We start from the raw sequence: 21,419 nt of genomic DNA, 5'->3' as shown, positions 1-21,419 counted from the left end.
ATTGATGAGGCTGTGTCCTTTTAGTATGCTGTTTTTAAGTCCTTTGTGTATAGACCGAGAAGTAGGATAGCTGGTCAAATGGTGGTTCTATTCCCAGTTTTCCAAGGATTCTCCATACTGCTTTCCTTATTGGCTGCACCAATTTGTAGTTCCACCAGCAATTTATGAGTGTGCCTTTCCCCCTACATCCTCACCAACACTTATTGTTGTTTGTATTCTTAATAGCAGCCATTTTGATTGGTGCTGAATTTTGTCAAATGCTTTTTCTGCATCTATTGAGATGTTCATTTGGTTCTTTAAGACTATTGAAGAGGTGAATTACATTTATTGATTTCCGTATGTTGAACCAACCTTGCATCCCTGGAATGAACCCTACACGATTGTGGTGTACTATACTTTTGATATGTTTTTGTATTCGATTTGCCAAAATTTTATTGAATTTTTCATCTATGTTCATTAGAGATATTGGTCTGAAGTCTTTTTTTTTTTTTTTTTGGTGTTTGCCTGGTTTTGGAATCAGGGTGATACTTGCCTCATAGAATGAATTTGCAAGTGCTCCCTCTTTTACTATTTCCTGAAATTAGTTGAAGAGTATTGGTATTAGTTCTCCTTTAAAGTTCTTGTAGAACTCAGCTGTGTATCCTTCCAGTCCTAGGGTTTTCTTGGTTGGTAGGCTTCCGATGGCATCTTCTATTTCATTGGTTGAAATTGAGCTGTTTAAATTGTGTATATCATCCTGATTCAATTTGGGCAAATTATATGACTCTAGAAATTTGTTGATCCCTTGGTATTTTCTATTTTATTGGAGTACAAGTTTTCAGAATAATTTTTAATTATCTTCTGTATTTATGTAGTGTCTATGATATTTCCTTTTTCATCATGTATGTTAGTAATTTGAGTTTTCTCTCTCCTTCTCTTCATTAGCATTGCTAAGGGTCTGTCAATTTTATTTTGTCAAAGAACCAACTTTTTGATTTGTTAATTTTTTAAATTGTTTCTTTTGTTTCAATTTCATTGATTTCAGCTCTGATTTTAACTATTTTCTGTATTCTGCTTTGGGTGTTGATTTTTTTATCTTTTTCTAGGGCTTTGAGATATAATGTTAAGTCATTTATTTGTAGATTTTTTCTTCTTTTAAGGAGTGAACTCCAGGCAATGAACTTTCCTCTTAAAACTGCCTTCATAGTGTCCCAGAGATTTTGATATGTTGTATCTGTGTTTTCATTCTACTATGAAAAATTTTTTTGGTCTCTTCCTTGATGTCTTCTGCAACCCATTGTTCATTCAGTAGCCTATTATTTAGTCTCCAGGTGTTGGAGTAGCTTTTATTTCTTATTTTCTCATTGATTTCTAATTTCATTCCATTATGATCTGATAGATTTCAGGGTAGTATATCTTCTTTTTTTTATATTTGCTAATAGTTGCTGTGTGGCATAATATATAGTGTATTTTAGAGAAGGATTCATGTATTGCTGAGAAAAAAGTATATTCACTCATTGAAGGATGAAATATTCTATATATGTCAGTTAAGTGTAAGTTATTGATTGTATTATTTCAAGGATTTCTGACTTTTTTTTCAGTCTCTTTCTTGAAGTAATCTTTTGCAGCCTGTATTTTTTGTCTCATCCCTTTGTTGGAGTGATCAGTTTTTCCCTGTATTTGTTCATTTAGGTCATTATTCTATAGTTTCTTTGTTCAGCTTTTGTTTGGAAGATCTATCCAGTGGTGAAAGAGGTGTGTTAAAGTCATCCAAAATTATTGCACTGTGTTCTATTTGACTCTTGAACTTGAGAAGAGTTAGTTTGATGAATGTAGATGCTCCATTATTTGGGGCATATATATTTATAATTGTTATGTCTTGTTGGTGTATGGTTTTCTTGGGCAGTATATAGTGTTCTTCTTTATCCCTTTGAATTAACTTTAGCTTGAAGTTTACTTCATGATATGAGGATGGAAACCCCTGATTGCTTCTGCAGTCCATGTGAGTGGTATGGTTTATCCCAACCTTTCACCTTTAGTCCGTGGACATCTTTTCCTATGAGATGAATCTCTTGGAAGCAGCATATTGTTGAATCTTTTTTTTAATCCAATCTGCTAGTCTATGTCTTTTGATTGGTGAGTTAATGCCATTAACATTCAGGGTTATTATTGAGACATTGTATTCCCAGACATTTTTGTTTATTTTTGGTATTCAACTTGACTTGGTTTCTCCTCTGATTAGTTTTTCCTTTAGTGTAATCCCTCCCTCTGCTGATTTTCATCATTGTTTTTTATATCCTCTTTGTGGAATATTTTTCCAATGATGTTCTTTAGTGTAGGCTTGCTAGTTGTAAATTCTTTTAACTTTTGTTTATCATGGAAGGTTTTTATTTCATCATCAAACCTAAAGCTTAATTTTGCTGGATACAAGATTCTTGATTAGCAACCATTTTCTTTCAGAGTTTTTTATGTGTTGTTCCACGATCTCTTGGCTTTGAGGATCTGGGTGGAAAAAATCTGCTAAGATAAGAATTGGTCTTCCCTATACATGATCTGATTCCTCTCTCTTGCGGCTTTTAAGATTCTATCCTTGTTCTGTATGCTAGGCTTTTTCATTATAATGTGCCTTGGTGTAGATATGTTATAATTTTGTACATTTGGTGTCCTGTAAGCCTCTTGTATTTGGCTTTCCAATTCATTCTTCACATTTAGGAAATTTTCTGATATTATCGCATTCCTTTGGTTTGAAACTGTGCCTTCCTCTATCCCAATAACTCTTAGATTTGGTCTTTTGATGCTCTCCCATAATTCTTGGATGTTCTGTTCATGGTTTCTTACTATTTTCACTGTGTGGTCAACTTTAATTTCCAGATTGTATACTTTGCCTTCATTATCTGACATTTTTTCTTTCACGTGATCTAGTCTGTTGGTTATGCTTTCCATTAAGTTTTTATTTGGTTTATTGTTTCCTTCATTTCAAGGATTTCTTTTTTTTTTTTTTTTCAGAGTCTCTCTTTCTTGAAGTAATCTTTTGTAACCTGTATTTGTTCTTTTATCCCTTTGTTGGAGTGATCAATTTTTCCCTGTATTTGTTAATTTAGGTCATTCTTTAACTCAGATTATTTTAATTATGAACCTTCTGAATTCCTCCTCTAACATTTCATCAACTTCACTGGGTTCTGTTATTGTGATATCCTGGTTTGTTTAGGGCACTTTCCTCTTTTGATTTTTCATGTTGTCTATGTGTCTTCCTTTCTTGCAGTGTCTACCCTATATTCTTGCAGATTGTCTGTACCTCACCTTCATGTTGGGCTTCCAGACTCTGCTGGTGTCCCTCAATGTATGCTACCATAACTAAAGGTGGTGGTGGCAATAGCTGAGGTAACTCCAGATAATAGTGGAGTTACCCCAAGATGGAAGCTATGTCTTACAGAAATGGGGCTGAATGGGTGGGCCTTACACTGTCTTTGGAATACCTGCTCTGACATGCAGCTTCTTCTAGGCCCTGTCGATTGTCAAAAAAAGTAGGGGCTACTGTGTGGGGAAGGCCATGGTGATGTCTGCAGTGTCCCAAGAAGGAAGTGGGTTAGGTTTGAGCTCCCAGGTAGAGGGGGGATACCAAACTCATACCTACCCTGGGCCTGGGTCCTGCTTATGTCGGTGTGTGCAGATCTGGGTTGGGCCTGAGCTCTGGCGCAGGTCTGCTGGTTGGAAGAGGCGGTCCTGTGCTGGAACCTGAGCTCTGTCGGTGGCAGGATGGACCTGGGCCTACTGTGGGCCTGGGTCCTGCACAGGTTGCTGTGGGTGACTATTTTTTTTTCTTTTTTTCCTTCTCTTTTTTTTTTTTAAAAAAAAACCCTTCCCCCTAAAACCCCCCTAACCCCATACCTTCCACAGTCTGTATTTCTGTTAATGATGTTTTATTGCCATCATGGTTCAATCTGTCTTGCTTCTGTCTCAGTTTTTTCCTGTCTTTGCTCATAGCATTTTTCTTGATTGTGTGTCTTCCCTACTTGTGTATTTTAAATTTTAATGCTTAGTCTGTTATTACTGTTCCCATGATTTTCTCTTCATTTTTATAATTCTTGGATCTCCAAAAGTATTCAACAATAATGCTGTCATCCTGAATATCCTGCTTTTTTGTTACTTATAACTATATCTTTCACCGCTTGTTATCACTGATCCTTTGCACTGTTGTGTGTATGTATGTGGTAGGAATCAGATAAATAGTTGTGGTTAATGATGATAGGATGATGTACAAGTGAGCTTCTGGAATACCTCTCCACCTGGATATCTGCCAAATATGTTTCTGTAGATAAAGAGGTAGCTTCAGGGTGTCCATCAATCATGTGAACAGTTGAAAAAAGCTTGAAACATAATGTATTCCCAAGAAGTTCTGATTGATTTCCTAATAAGAAGCAAGGACTATGTTCCAAAGAGGAGGGAAGGGAAGGGCACCCTGCAGATGTTGCAGTGATTAGATGAACTGGAGTCAGCAACAGTGATGAAATTGATGGTGAGTAGCCTTTCTATAAGGAAAAGAGAAAAGACAACAGTGGAGAAAAGATATCTGTGGAGGGGCTTAGCAACTGTGGTGAAGAAGTGCATCCATAAGCAACATTTAAAAATTCTTGAATTTGTAATAAGATTATTCTATATCAAGATCGAATCTACCTTTCTGTATAATCTAGAAAAGTCTTGCTTTAGAAATATTCCGAGGTATACATACGTTCACATACTTCTGAAACAGTCATATTGTTGTGTTTTGGCTATTTTATTAAAAATGTGGTCCATGATGTTTTAAGAATAGTTTGAACCTCTATAGGCTAAATAATTTCAATTCAATTGGTTATCACTACATTTCTTGCAGTGGAAAGTTGTATCAAATAGAAATTTTCAATATAAATATACTAAGTATATTTTTCATTCAAGAGGAAAATACAGTAATGAAAAATAGCTTGTGTACTATGTAGGATTAGAAGAAATATTATGACAGTATTCAAGTTGATTCTAGTTAGTTAATTTCAAGTTAGTGACATTTTGCCTACAGTGTAACTGATTTGTTATGCATACTTTAGAGTACATACAAACAATCTGAAATTATACTTCTGTGTACATCTGGCTGTATCCATATTACTTAGAAAAAACTAAATTTTATACATGGAAATTAGATTTGATATAAACTTGGTGAAAGTTTAAAGGAAGTTTAGAGTAATAAATTCTTTGATCACTGGTATGTACCATGCTTGTAGGTGAAATAAAGATATAAGTACTTAATTTTAGATGATAGAGGAAGTTAGTAGTTTTGGTTTTGTTAAAATTAAGTTGTCTTGGATTGCTGGATGGGAACACACTCCTCAGTAAATTTATCTACTAAAATAAGATAGGACTTTTAGATTAATATACGTTCAAATGATCTAACTTTTTCTTCAAAGTGTGATTCATTGGACTAGTAACATCAGCATTAAGTGGAAGCTTATCAGAAATATTGATTCTTAGACACCATCCGTATCTAAGAGAATCAAAATCTTTATTTTTAATAAGATTTCCAGGAATTCTGATGCACCCTAAAATTTGAGAAACACAGATGTGAATATTTTTATTTTCTCACTGTAATATAAACTGCTTGAGAACAGAAACTTCTCATTTGTATGGACTCAAGGTGCAATCTAGCCCTCAATAAATATTTGTCAAATAAGTGAGACCTTATATTAATCCATCACTGACTATTATAATTTTCATGACTTATTTTTAGTTAAGATGTATAGGATTTATTTTGTCTTGTGAATTATTAGCTTGCAAATGTTGTATGCATTACTATTAAACATAAACAGATAATATTACTGTATATATCTTTATAACATATCAACCTTTGTCATTTCAGTTAAGTAATATCTACAAATTGTGTTTGCCAAACACGATTTATGAGTTGAGGCATTTCATTTCACATTTACTTACAACACTGTCTATTAGGTATAGTATTATATTCTGTAGTAAAAACTCAGCAGTTTGAGCAGATTTGTATTTGGTAAATTTACATTTTGTTTAGACAGTATCCAGCTTTGGATATAAAATCTGTATAAGCAAGTGGGACTTTTGAATTCTTTATAGTAGGTGCTCAACTTGTTAGGATTAGGGCTTACTATTTTCCATTCCACACTCTTTGTAGCTTCATATTATAACAATAGTTAGCCTTTGAATTTTATCAGAGAAGAAAATTCACAAAGGAAGACTGTTCTTAAGGGAACATTTATGCAATGATTTTAATTGCCTAGCAGATAGTGTTTTGAAAGCATTTGACTCTTCTCCAAGATCAAATCTTAATACTTAGTCCTCTTTTTAGATACTTTCTAGGACCCAGAAAAATTGTCAGACTTAGGGGATTTTTGTGAACCAGCAATTAAGGTTATTAGTACTCAATTGATATCTTCCAGATTGTTTTCCTGAGTTGACTTTTGTACCTATAAAAGTATCACACTCATCTGAGTAATGGTATGGTGCCTTCCATGATAAGGTAAATGTTCCTAGAGTAACAGTGGTGGCCAGTGTACTTTAAATGTGTGGACTGTGGGTATCCAGCAGACCAGAGTCTGAGTAATTGCCTTATTTTGGCTGTGTTACCCTGGATAGGATATTTAAACTTCTGTGCCTTAACGTCTTTACCTATAGCAAGAAGACAATGATAATATATGCCTGTGCATATAGATGCTGTGTAATTTTAATTCACAATTTTTTTAAAGCATTAGCACAGATTCCAGGAGATGATAGGGTATTAAATGTAGAAAGGTAATGGATATTTTATCAAGTGTTGAAATTTCATCAAAAGTTGATGGCAGTTAAAAGTAAGTGGAAAATAACAGCAAACATTTAATATATTACGTTGTGCACAATGGTTATCAATCAAGGAGACTGACCAGGCAGCATACACAGGAGACTTTACACTTTCTAGATCAGTGTTTAGGGGGAAAGCCAATGAATTCAGGAAAAGAGGAAATGCTCACTGCTTTATGTAGCAATGCAAAGGGATCTTAATGGCTGCTATGTTATACTTCAATCTTTGTGCTGTGTAGCTTTAAAGCCATGTAATTAGAGAAGAACTAATTCTTCCCCTGGTGTAATAAGGGCTTGGGATACAACAGTAGTGTGACATAGCAAATCCTTGGTTATAATGCTTTTCTGCCTATCTGGTACATAGGTTTGGGAGTATATCAAGACTTCTGTTGATATGACCAGTCTGAGTACTATGGTGGCAGTTCATAGAGTGTCACTGGTATAATCCATCAGTCATTCACAGTTAAGTGTCGTATAGATAGTGCAACAGTAGACCAGCAACCCGATGGATTTATCACCTCAAAACTCTATCAAGATTGAACACCATAAATCTGTAACTGTGTTCCAGAAACTTCAAAAGTTAATGCTTACCTCTCTCATATTAATTTAGTAAACTATCAATTCTATGTTGTTTTCATTTTACTGATGAGTAAAATGAACCGCAGGGCTTAAGTAATTTATCAAAACTCACATAGCAAGAATATTCCAGAATGATTCAAATCCAGGGAGCTTAATGTGAGTCCATATTCTTCACTATAAAAGAAGATTATAAAAACTGATTCAAATTGAGAATATAGTCAATTCCCAATGCTAGGTGCTCACCACCAACAAAAGACTTTTAATTGTAGGTATGTCTATAGAGTGGAGGGAAAAATGCATCCCTCTACAGCTCTCTTGTACCCATGTTAGTCCTATTATTTGAATAGGAGGGAGGTGAGAAATGGGCAGATTAAAAATGACCCAATCATTATGTTCTCAAAAGAGGATTATCTTTTAGAAACTCGTTTTTGAACCTCTGACATGCGGGACTAAACCAAAACCTTTTAGTTTTAGTTAAGTCATAAATCTTCTTGAAATAAAACTTTTTTTTTTTACAACCCACTTTCTTCCTAATAACCATGCCTTAAAAAGTATTTTGAATATGCAGATGTTTGTATTTTAATTGTGAATCTTTGCTGAATTCTTATTTGTAATACTGAAAGCAAAGTATTTAATACTTTTGGTGTCCTTTAATTTTACTGAACACATTGGAAAATCATTTTAAATGTTACTAAGACGTTCTTTGAACCAAAATATTTACATAACAAGAAGTTCATGTAGCCAGCAGATTGTTCCATTTGTTGTGTTTGAATGTGGAAACATTTGGAATGATAGCATAAGATGATGCCATAGACCTTTTCTCATAAACAACCTAAAAGTGTTGTCTAATGTGGGTTATTAAATGTGTCAAAGATTCCTTTGCTATATTTAGGTAAAATGTAAGTTTCTCTGCTCAAATATGGGAAATACTATTTTCTGGTATGGAGGAAAATAGTTTTACTAAGTAAAAATTCCACTTAACTGGAAACCATTATTAAAAGACTCAGTTTCAAGAAGCAAAGTATTTGAAGTTTCATGTGTTTTTATTAATAGAAAAAAAACCCTAATATGTATAAATACCTTTTATAAAAATTTGTGCACATTATTTAGTCTATGAACATTAGCTGGTGAATGATATTTTAAAATAGTTTTTAAATTATCAAATATGCATGAATATATTCTAATCAAAATAATAATATTTTGCAGCTGGCAAGTATGCTTTGCATATATTTGTGCCCTATGTTCTGAGAATGTGGTCTTGTTAACCATTAATTAAATTGAAGAAATATATGATAGCTTTAATAAGGAAACACATACTGAAATCAATATGGGTTAAAATTGTCATAGGCAAGAATTATACCTGTTGTCAAAATAGAGGAAGTATATCTTAGGGTTTGATATTTGTGTCGCAGAGATGAGTTGGGTGGTTCAGATTTTGAATAGGTTATAAATAAATTATGGAGCTAATAGTGACAAATTCCCTTTTGATATAATCTAATAGGTGCTATACATAAGCAAGTAATGTATACTGTTATGGCTTAGATATGACATGACTCCCAAAAGCTCAGATGTGAGACAATGCAAGAATTTTCAGAGGACATGAATAGATTATGAGAACTGTAAGCTAATCAGTGGATTAATGTACTTATATGTATTAACTGGGTTTTAACTGTAGGTGGGTATGAAAACATAGGTGACTGGAGAGATGCTTTGGGGGTTTATATTTTGTTCCTGGTGAGTGGACTCTTTGTCTACTTCCTGTTGGCATGTTCTGAACTGCTTTCCTCCTCCATACCTTTCCACCATGATATTCTGCTTCATCTTGGGTCCAGAGAGGTGTGGTGTCAGCTGTCTATTGAAACTGTGAGCCGATATAACTTTTTCCTCCACTGTGTGTGTGTGTGTGTGTGTGTGTACACACATACACAAAGAGATACAGATATGTATATGTGTGTATATATGTAAGTATATATGTAGACATATATATCTTTATATATAATTGCATGCTCTTAATTCAAAAAATGGAAGAGAAGCTTTGGTTTAGGAACACTAATGTTAACATACTCTTAATACTAATGAATACTTGCCTTGTTCAAGAATGTGCCACATAAAAGTAAAATAAGTTTTTGAAATATTTAAAAATGTCACAGTAAAATCCAGGTAAATAATGATAGAGTAAAGGTAATTTACAAAATTCTCCTTTCTCTAGAGTTTTCAAAAAAGCGAAAATAGTAAGCAAAGCAAATAAATGTCTAACAGCAAATGAACAAAACAAAGGGGCCCACCTTCACACATAGATTGTAAAATGTAGTAGTCAAGAACCAAACTGAACTGATGAGGTTCATGATGTTTTCTCTGCCCTGACTGTGGGTCCCCTAGACCTCCTATGGGGACAAAAGGTGATTTATGGGGCAAAAGGTAATTTGTTAAATCTAGTTAAATCTTGTTAAATCTTATGTTGTTAACATATCTGCAGATAGAGATACTGAAGTGAAGAAGGCACAAAAATTCCTCACGAGTTGAAAAATCCCTCCATTTTCTGTGGCATCTGTTAGGGACAGGAACTACTTTCAATGTCTACCTTTTAAAAAAAATTTTCCAACACATAGAAAATAATCAGGAAACTATATAATTCATACTAAAAATAATCGGGGCACACACAAATCAGATGAAATAAATATGGAAAAAGCTTCAAGCCTTGCCCTATCCCTAAAATATTCTCATACCTGTTTATAGAACTCAGAATCTGAATTCAGAAAGGTGAAAAACTCCAACATTCCAAGAGGCTAATTGTCTACCATTTTTTATTGATTGAATAAGAGAACAAAATGAAGACTAGAGAAATATTATTAAAGATTTGTCCTTTAGAAATATTATTAAATATTTGTCCTTTAGAAATAGCAATACAGTGCAGCCAAAATCTTATTTCTATAATATGGGAAGAAATTGAGATAATTGTAGAATATTCTAAGACAAAATAAAAAAATATGTGAATTATGATGACATTTACTATATGGATAGATTTTATATATCAAGTAGAAAACCCAAGAATTTTTTTTGGAAGCTAGAAGAAAAATTTCTTGAAATGACAAACTAATTCTGTATAACAAAAAGGAAGTATTGTCAGGAAAAAGTGAGAAACCATAATTGTCAGACTTATTCTGATTAAGGTTTAAATTTCTTTCATAAAGAATTCTTCAGGAATATACTTAGGTACACAAACCAGAAACAAAAATTTCAAATAGAAGTACAGACTGACTAGTCTCTTACATCTCCAGAGTTTCTTCCAAATATAATGAAGCTTTGTCTACAAACTTCAAATGAAAGTGGAATCCAAGACTATTGCCACAGGACAAATCGTCCTTTAGTTACAAATACAAAAGGAAAGAGAATTTCAAGGACTTATTTGAAAAACTGCTCCACATTGAAATCTACCCAATAAAATGATGAATGGAGCATAGATGAGTAACAAATGTATAAGCAGCAGCAGGGAGTCAGGCAGTGTTGAAAGACATTGACCAGTGACTACAAATCTGTGAGGCGAAGAAAGCGTGAAGCAAACTTTTATTCTTAAGATCCAGCTATTCTTAGAGTATGAAAGCACAATAACTCGGGAACATGAAGTGGAGGCCTTTGTTGTATACATATTTTAAAAAACCCACAAACACTTGGAGATGAAGTTTACTCAATAAAGAAATTGATTAAAGTTAGTTGACTTAAAAATAGAGAAATGTTTCAAAGTCAATTTCTTTGTAGCTATGTGTAAAGCATTTTTATTATGGTTACAGAGTAGAAAATGAATCTAAAAAACCTTGTCAGGATAAAATCATGAGCAGAGGTAGGCTATGGGCAGAAGTTATGATGGGCTATCTCTTCTTTCATGAATGGATATAAGTTAATAGAGACTAAAAATGAATTGGATTGTCTTCATAAGTCCAGTGTCTTTATCATGTTAATGTTTTTTCTTAATTGTTAGAAACTGACATCTCTGAATATGGAGAATTATTTGAAGTTTAGTAATACTTTGTTTTACTGCATTTGGTTTACTTTTATTTAAATTAGATAATTAAAAGTGACACACTTAGTACAATCCCATTTTAATAAAAGGTATTTATATTTTTGATCTGTTATTTTGTCCTTCTAGTTTACTGTGTATATCATTCATATAGAATTGAGAGAAAGATACATAACTGACATTCAAAATGATTTATTTGGAGTGGTATTTTTTGGTGAATGTGACTCCTTCACATGTGACTCCTTGATCCAATTTAATGTTGCACAATAGAAGCTGATTTATTTTCTACTCAAGTTTTAATACATAGTTGATGACATGGAAGTGTGTGTGTGTGTGTGTTTTGAATTTTTAGCAGAGTTAGAATTTTAAATGGAAACTTAAAATGTTTGAACCAGCTAACTTTATAGCAAAAGTCTTGAAACTTGGATCACTTTCCCAAATTTTGTCAGAATTCTATAAAATTAAGCTGTAGAATAGATAAGGCTTTTACAAGTACAATTTGATGTTTTACTTGAGAACAGCATTGCATCTGAGAACTGTAAATTGTGAAGTATTCTACACGTAATGCCTGTTTCTAAGTGAAGCAATTTACTTTGTTATTATTTGTTAAAAAAATATTCATTATTCATGGTCTATTTCAAATACCTTTTTTGTTTTTTTGGTAACCTGATCAACTTAAGCATGATTTTATTTTTCTATAGTGTCCTAGGCTATGTGTCTTTCCTATAGCAATTATATGCTATGTTGTTTACATTTACATTTTCATGTTTTGTCTTTCTATCCAGCTTGTAAAATTTTCCTATTTGTCTTTTCTCCTAGCATATACATGTCAGATCTCAGTCTTTGTATAATGCTGGCAGTGATATTCAACATATCAACTTGGAGCAATGCTATAATTTCATTTGTGTGAATGTAAGTAGAATATATAAATTATTGGATGTATTTGAGTATCCAAACAAGTATAATGTCAAAGAGACCTAATTTTTTCTTAATCTTAAATATTTGAACATAAGATTTTGAAAGATGAGTTGTGTTTTTTAGTATGGATTTGCATATTTTATTTTTTATCTTCTGAAATACAGAAATAACACTTCTTATCAAGCTAATGCTCATAAGAAAAAGAGAGTGATGTTTCTTTAAATAGTTTTGTTGAATTTTCTTTTATTTTTAAACCTGGAGTTAAGTAGATTATGACTTATGCTTGAATTATTAGCTCAAATTTAATATGTATAATCTATAAGTATCCTTTAAAACTGTTTTAAAATTAATCTTGGTAAATATTTTGAAAGCTACATAAAATCTCTTTATTTGGCTGGGCATTGTGGTGCATGCCTATAATCCCAGCAGCTCCGGAAGCTTGCGGTAGAAGATCGTGAGTTCAAAGCCAGCTTTAGCAAAAGTGAGGCACTAAGCAACTCAGTCTCTAAATAAAATACAAAATAGGGCTGGCGATGTGGCTCAGTGGTTGAGTGCCCCTGTGTTCAATCCCCGGTACCCTTGTCACCACCCCCCCCCCCGCCCCCAAATAATCTCTTTATTTTCCTTGAGTTAATTTTTAAGTTATGTTAGACCTTTATTCCACTTCATTTTATTTTCTTGCTCTTCCAGGTGAAGGAACCTGATTTCCAAGAGACCCAGAAGTTAATGAGTATGCTTGAAGAGAGCAACTTTTCCATTTTATATTCCATTGTTGTAGTTTCAGTAAGTGTTCACTTAATGAATGTAGATTTTTCTCATCAAACTTGTGCTTACTTCCTCCTATGTTTCTGTTTAACAAAATTTATCCCATTAATAGCCTTGACCTGAACTCAGAAGGAACTTTTCTTTGTGGATTTTGGGGCTTTCTTTCTCGCTATGTCTACTATAGACACTTTCTTACCGCAATCATTCGGTTGAACTGTCATGTTCAGGAAGCTGTTTAATTCACCCTAGCAAATGATTTCATTTATTTTTCTTCATTAAAATTACAGCTACATGACTAAGTTGACAAGTTATTAGGATAATGTAAAAGAGCTTTATTTAGCATAACACCATAATTCCAATTAGCACAGAAACCCCGAATTTTAAAAAGGTGAGGAAGAAATCTAGTAAGAAAATCTATTCTTGGTTTCGTCTTCTCTTTTCCATGGAAAGTGTAAGTAGAAGAAGTGTAGAGACTTTGACTTTTTGAATTATCCTGAAATGGTTGTGAATATTGATGACTTCTCCTATATGTGGCCAAAAGGCCATTTTAGTTTCTTGTGAATAAAAATGTGGTAGAACCATTCAGATAGTCTCCAAATTAATAGATGTGTGAAAAATGTTTTGGTAATTGTAAAATAAAGTAAAACAAATGACTTAAATTTAAGTCTAGATAACTTAGAGCTTATATGTATTTAATAATAAGAAAAATATAGACATAAATACATATTGCATTTGGGTATATGAGTACAAATACACAGGCATATGTACCTCTGTGTGTAATTAGATGTTACATGTACTAGGCAATGCAGGGACTGTAGAATCTACATTTATATGAATTAACTTTGTTACAAAATTAAAGCAAGGAGAAAGCCTCCTGCTACTATCTTTTTGTTTTTGTTTTTAAATTATATTAAACAATTTTAAATTCTGAGAAGAATGGTCAAAAAAAGGAGTCTTTTTTTTCCCTAAACAGATAGGCTTTATTTCACAGAAATATATTAGAAAATGACATCAAAATCATAGGAAAAATACATTATTTTGGCATATGTGATTCAATAGATATTGAATACATATATTGTTAATGTTGAAAGGCCTATTTTACTGACTAGGAGCTGTGTGACTCACTATGACACTCACAGTATCACCTGAGAATGTCATAGTGCTAATCTGGGAGAAGATGAAAGACAAACATTGAAGTTTGGTTTCTATTGAATGCATATTGCTTTCCTATGATAGTAAAGTCAAAAGATTTTAAGTGGAACCATCATAAGTTACTGCCCATTTTTATTGCTATCCCCTTTATCATATTGCATCACTCAAGAGGGTTTTCTAAGTAGGCACAGTGATATATACCTATAATTCCAGTGCTACATGAGGATCTCAAGTTCAAGGCCAGCCTGGGAAACTTCTCTAGATAAAAATAGAACAAACAAAAAGGGTTGTGGAGGTAGCTCAGTGGTAGAGCAACACTGGGTTCTATTCCTAGTACTGCCAAAAAAAAAAATGTTATTAGAGTAGCCTAAGAACACCACCTATAGACATAGGATGTATCCAGTTCTTTATTTTCTAATTTTATGGTGTATGTTCATTACTGAAAATAGTGATGAACAAACACTTAGAAAATAAAGTAATGAATGTCTTAAAATACTAAAAATTATTTTAAAAGTCTCTCAGAAAAAAAGGATATGCTTTTATCTAAATTAAATAAGAATGAAATGCACTAAAAATCTTAGTTAGGCTGATTTCTTGTTTGGAAGCTAATGATCAGTATTTTTCTCCCCCAGCAATTGAGAAAAGAGATTTCAGGAGGCAAAACTACCTATAGCTATTTTCCAGGAAAGATTATGTAAAGCCACTTGTGAAACCAATATCTTCTCTCATAAAACTAGTAAAATAGGGGTTCTAATTTACTTGGTTCTGTCAACGTTTCCACAAAACATTCTTTGTTAGTATCAGATGGAATAACGGACAATACATTTTTATATAAAGCTGTTTTTTTTTTTCAGTGAACACATTTTATTCACTTAATGGATACCAAATAAATGTTTAGTCATTAAAATTGGGAAGAGATGGGTAAAAAATATAGTTAAAGTACAAAATTGGTAAATGAAAACTTTAATTTTATTTGATAAATGGTTTGTCACTTCTGTACATCAAAATGATTTTGTAGTAATGCTCTGTGTAATTACATGAGGGTACTACTTTTTGGGGCTCATGTCAGTTTTATTGGTGCACTCTGAGACAAAGGAATCCTTTTAAGAATTTAATTTACAAAACAAATTGTCAAGTGGACTTACAATGTTATGACAAACAAGTAAATCTTTCAAAGTGCCTAATTTAGTTTCAGTTAGTAGAAGGTTGCATTGTAACATAACAAATCAGAATGTGATATTCAAAATACTTTAAAATGTTTAATATTTGAACATGCCAGCAAATTAAAAAAAGGAAAACCGCCATCCATTGATACTTGATACTTCCACATATGGCAAAATTGTCAGAGATGTAAATTATTTCCAGAAGGTTCCATAACTCAAAATGGCAGCATCAGGAAGAGACTCAATCTAGTGTGGAGTATATCATATACACTTGTTACTTTTACACTCATGAATGTGTTAATAATGGAAAGAGATTAAAAAAATATATATATATATATATAAAAAACATAAATGTATCTGATATTTCTAATGAAGAACATATGACAATTGGAAAAACACAGTGAGTCCCTCTTTTAAGTGCTAATGGTTTCTTCACAGCACATTGAGCCTTGACTGAATTTAAGTTATAAAAATCTTTGGTCCTGTAAGTTTTTTACCAGATCCTAGACATGAATCTTTGTCACCTTTTACTTAACTGCTTGTTCTGTACATTTCCTCTTGTTAACCCTGTTATTACTAGACTAAGTAAATGTGTTTTCAAGACACAAGTTCTTATAAAACAAACAAAAGAGAGCTACTTTAATTCTCACTCCTTCATATTGGGTTTACTTTTTACAATATTGATGTTTCAGATTATTTTTATTTTTAAGTAGGGGTGTGTGTGTGAGAGAGAGAGAGTGTAGCAGCAATTTATATACTTCAGGAGCGTGTTGAAATACCTGTTGTGCTCCAGTCTCAAACTTACTGCTATTGTAGCCTCATGAATACTTTTATTTTTCCTTTATAAGCATTATAATTTTTATATATTGAACTTTTTATGATGTTTCACTTGAGGTATATTAGTTTTCTCCTTCATGGCTTTTATACTACTTGAATAGCAGAAATAGAATCACTTGTGCACATTCTATAAATTTTTTCATTTGTTTTCTGTTAATGTAGTCAGTCTCAGGTATTTCCTGCCTAAATCAATAATAAAACCAAAATAAATACTGGTTAAAAACACCTTTAGAACTGTTTTCCAACTGTGGTCGTGAAGGAATTCATTTCTAACACAAGGATGAAGAATGATGAAATCATTCTCATGGGAGGTGTTGAATAGAAAGAATTGACTGTGTTGTTATAAGTTTAAGGAGATCTTTTCTTATGGCTAAATTGTTAATGAAAAGCTTGTGTTGTGGGATAAATTCTCAAAGATTAATTATGATGGACATATAACTGATGATGTATAAAGAAATCATTCTCATAGAACACGCCTTCTTGGGATTCATTCTTTTTAAAGAATAGAGGCTATTTATTTTCAGATTAACAGTGGTACTCTAATAGAATATGTAAATAGAATGAATTCCAGATGACTTTTTCCAATCTTCATGAATGTATATATATTTTAATTGATTTTTTAAAATATATGACTGTGGAGTGCATTAAAATTCATATTATACACATAGAGCACATTTTTTTCATATCTCTGGTTGTATATAAAGTATGTTGACACCAATTCCTGTCTTCATACCTGTACTTTGGATAATGATGTTCATCACATCCCACCATCATTGCTAACCCCCTGCCCCTTCCTTCTCCTCCCACCCCTCTGCCCTATCTAGAGTTTGCTATTCCTCCCACGCTCTCCCTCCCTATCCCATTATGATCAGCTTCCTTATATAAGAAAAAACATTCAGCATTTTGTTTTTTGGGATTGGCTAACTTCACTAAGCATTCTTTTCCAACTCCATCCATTTACCTGCAAAGGCCATGATTTTATTCTTTTTTATCAATGAGTAATATTTCATTGTGTATATATGCCATATTTTTTATCCATCATGAATATATATATTTTAAATAAGCAGAGTTTGGAATTGCTATTTCCCTGTTTTATGTAGTTTAATTAACTTGGTATGAGATGAACAAAGTTTTTTGTGCATTTATTTGCCAATGTTATCCCAGTAAATCACTTTGTAAATTTTAACATAAGAATTGTACAGGGGCAAAAACAAAATGTGAAAGTGGACTGCTTTGTCAGGGAGTTAACATTGATTTTGGCTCTAGAGAAGTTGATCTCAATGACTTGGCCATTCAGTGTTTCAGAAATATGCTTGAGAATTAGTCACTAGATTGTTTGTTGTGTTACTGAATTTCACTTAAGTATTGAAATGGTCATTCATTTAACTCTATTATGCTATTTACAATGATGCGTCAAATAAATTTTCAGTATAATTATTTTGAAATGATACATGTTATGATTATATAATTAGTAAATTAAAGTGATTCAAATTAATATAAAAATAAATATGCTAAAACTGACCTTGCTTAGACTATGTAAAAGAGTTTAATTTCTTATAGGAAAATAATTTCTTGTGTAACCAAGATGGTATGTGTGCTCAGTCTGGAGTTAGGATATAAAGTACAAGTGCTGAGTGTACAAATGAAAATTATCTTTTAACTTGTCCAGGTGACTTCATGTCTTGGAACTTCAATTAAATATCATTATCTATAAAAAGTGGGATGCCCTTGATGGGCTCTAAGTGGCTTCTTTTTCTAAAAATATTTTCTAGTAACAGCATGTTGTAACGTCACTTTACTTTTATATGTTCTACGATGCATGCTTTTAAAATTTAAACGTAGTAGAGCAGTTTATATTATAAGAGGAATGTTAGGTATGAATTGGGTAAAATGGCATTTCTATTTTAAGCCATTTTTGAGATCACCTATAACTTAATCTTTTTCACAAGACTCATAAGTTATTTTTTTAAGTTCTTTGTGGTATTTGTCTGTATTATCCTCTTGTCATTGTCTGGTTTTATAGGTTAAGTCCTTCTGTTTTACATTTAATTCCTCTTTTCTATTTCTTTGTTTAATCATAATTGAAAAATTAATTGCCCCCACTTTTTTTAATGCAAAGAAATTTATCCTTTCATATCTACTTTGAGCCTTATGTTGTGAGAAAGACTTGATTAAAACTTGCACTAATGTTTGTTCCTCCCAATTCTTTTAAACTTTAGATCCTTTTTAGTTAGTGATTTAGTGGGAATTAACTTGTTTTTATTAATTTATTTAATTAGGTATATATGACAGCAGAATGCATTTTGATTCATTGTACACAATTGCAGCACAACTTTTCATTTCTCTGGTTGTACATGATGTAGTATCACACATCATGTACAAATATGTGCAATTATATATGTACCTAGAGTAATGATGTCCAGCTCTTTCACCATCTTTCCCATCCCCATACCCCCTCGCTTCCTTTTGCCCCATCAAAGTTCTTCCATTTTTCCCATTGTCCTCCACCCTGCCCTGCTACGGATCAGCATTCACTTATTAGAGAGAACATTCAGCCTTTGATTTTTTTGGGATTGGCTTACTTTGCTTAGCATGATATTCCCCAGCTCTATCCATTTAATGGATTGATTAGCATAGATTCATTTAATATCTATTGAACCTCTGTGACAATCATTTTTGTATACTTGCAGCATATTTGATTATGCAGCCTTTTTCCTTAAATGGCATCTTATTTTAGAAGAGTAAGATATTATGTATAAGCTATTTTTTCTGATTATTGTATCATAGTTTAGGAAGGGTATAATTGTGTTTGTCTATTCTTGTTTTCTTAAATAAAGCTTCTTCTTATTATTAACTTAACTAAATGACTTCAGTTAGCCAAGGAAATGTTCCATTGGCAGGGAGTTCAAGAGATCCTGGTCCCTTTCCCTTTCTATCACCCTGAAATTTAAGAATTATAAGCAGGTGTGCTGGAACAGGGGGAAGGTTAGCCTGGTGATGTTTTGTTAAAGAACCAGGTAGAAGCAGAGATTTGGAAGACTGAGCAAAGTGCAACTGTGATGCATGAAAGAATAGCATTTCTATATGGACAGAGAAGCATATAGAATGGTCAGAAGTGGAGAGAGTTAGGGAATGGGTCTGAAATGGAAGGAGCTACAGATTATGGAGGATTGAGGGTGGGGCTACTAAGCACTGAGGTTAAGGCAGGGTTTCTAAGTTTAAACTTTGTAAAGCAGTTCTGTCCTGCTAGAAATTAATGAAATAAGTTGTAATTTACACATTTTGGCTACAGCACAAAGATTGAATTAAAATAAGCACAGGGTGTCCTTGTTGTGTTTTGTTTAGTTAGCAGCTGATTTCCATTAGTACTAGAAATGATGATGGTGGCTGGAGCTAGGGTAATGATAGTGTGTTCCTTCCTCTCAAACACAATTTTATATGTTGAAATCCTAAGCCCCAACATGATTATTTTAGGAGGGGTATACATTTTTTCTTCTTTAGTAATTTGGTCATGAGGGTTGAGCCCTGATAAGTGGGATTAGTGCCCTTCTAAGGAAGCACAGGGCTAGTTTTCTTTTTCTACATCACCTGAGGAGATGATTAGATGGTAGTCTGCTACCTGGAGGGAGCCCTTACCAGAATCCACCATGTTGGCACTCTAAGACTTCCGAGCTCTAGAGCAATTTCTGCTGTTTGTAAGCCACATTGTCTGTAGTATTTGTCATAGAAGCACAAAATGACTAAGACAGGTAGTTTTAGTAGGACTGGTCAGATAGGGAATAAAGTTGCATTTAAGAAATCAAGAACCAAGAATTATTACATGATTAGATGGGAAAGAGGATGTTAAGTTGTTAAGATAGTCTATTTTTTTTATTGGTTGTTCAAAACATTACAAAGCTCTTGACATATCATATTTCATACATTAGATTCAAGTGGGTTATGAACTCCCATTTTTACCCCAAATACAGATTGCAGAATCACATCGGTTACACATCCACATTTTTACATGATGCCATACTCATGACTGTTGTATTCTGCTACCTTTCCTATCCTCTATTATCCCCCCTCCCCTCCCCTCCCATCTTCTCTCTCTACCCCATCTACTACAATTCATTTCTCTCCTTGTTTTTTTCCCCACTCCCCTCACAAACTCTTATATGTAATTTTGTGTAACAATGAGGGTCTCCTTCCATTTCCATGCAATATCCCTTTTCTCTCCCTTTCCCTCCCACCTCATGTCTCTGTTTAATGTTAATCTTTTCCTCCTGCTCTTCCTCCCTGCTCTGTTCTTAGTTGCTCTCATTATATCAAAGAAGACATTTGGCATTTGTTTTTTAGGGATTGGCTAGCTTCACTTAGCATAATCTGCTCTAGTGCCATCCATTTCCCTCCAAATTCCATGATTTTGTCATTTTTTAGTGCTGCGTAATACTCCATTGTGTATAAATGCCACATTTTTTTTTTCATTCATCTATTGAAGGGCATCTGGGTTGGTTCCACAGTCTAGCTATTGTGAATTGTGCTGCTATGAACATCGATGTAGCAGTATCCCTGTAGTACGCTCTTTTAAGGTCTTCAGGGAAAAGTCCAAGAAGGGCAATAGCTGGGTCAAATGGTGGTTCCATTCTCAGATTTCCCAGGAATCTCCATACTGCTTTCCACATTGGCCGCACCAATTTGCAGTCCCACCAGCAATGTATAAGAGTACCCTTTTCCCCACATCCTCGCCAGCACTTGTTGTTTGACTTCAAAATGGCTGCCAATCTTACTGCAGTGAGATGGTATCTTAGGGTGGTTTTGATTTGCATTTCTCTGACTGCTAGAGATGGTGAGCATTTTTTCATGTACTTGTTGATTGATTGTATGTCCTCCTCTGAGAAGTGTCTGTTCAGGTCTTTGGCCCATTTGTTGATTGGGTTATTTGTTTTCTTATTGTTTAATTTTTTGAGTTCTTTGTATACTCTGAATATTAGGGCTCTATCTGAAGTGTGAGGAGTAAAAATTTGTTCCCAGGATGTAGGCTCCCTATTTACCCCTCTTATTGTTTCTCTTGCTGAGAAAAAACTTTTTAGTTTGAGTAAGTCCCATTTGTTGATTCTAGTTATTAACTCTTGTGCTATGGGTGTCCTATTGAGGAATTTGGAGCCAACCCCAACACTATGTAAATCGTAGCCAACTTT

The 21,419-nt window shown here is 33.3% G+C and overlaps 1 protein-coding gene across 5 annotated transcripts in view; it reads left to right on the top strand.

Moving 5' to 3' along the window:
* The window catches only part of Crppa (CDP-L-ribitol pyrophosphorylase A), a 332,294-nt gene that overhangs the window by 155,178 nt on the left and 155,697 nt on the right, over positions 1–21,419 (top strand). For all 5 annotated transcript variants that reach the window (XM_046463642.2, XM_046463640.2, XM_046463641.2 and 2 more), the window contains 2 exons: positions 12,224–12,316; positions 13,013–13,105. In XM_046463642.2, the coding sequence (XP_046319598.1) occupies positions 12,224–12,316; positions 13,013–13,105 (186 nt within the window). The remainder of the gene's footprint in view (positions 1–12,223; positions 12,317–13,012; positions 13,106–21,419) is intronic.

The sequence above is a fragment of the Marmota monax genome, unplaced genomic scaffold, assembly GCF_021218885.2.
Source record: "Marmota monax isolate L192 unplaced genomic scaffold, Marmota_monax_Labrador192_F-V1.1 WCK01_AAM20220418_F8-fsc00057, whole genome shotgun sequence".
NCBI classification, from domain to species: domain Eukaryota; kingdom Metazoa; phylum Chordata; class Mammalia; order Rodentia; family Sciuridae; genus Marmota; species Marmota monax.
The sequence above is the reverse complement of the archived record's forward strand: the minus strand, read 5'-3'. Positions and strand labels throughout refer to the sequence as shown.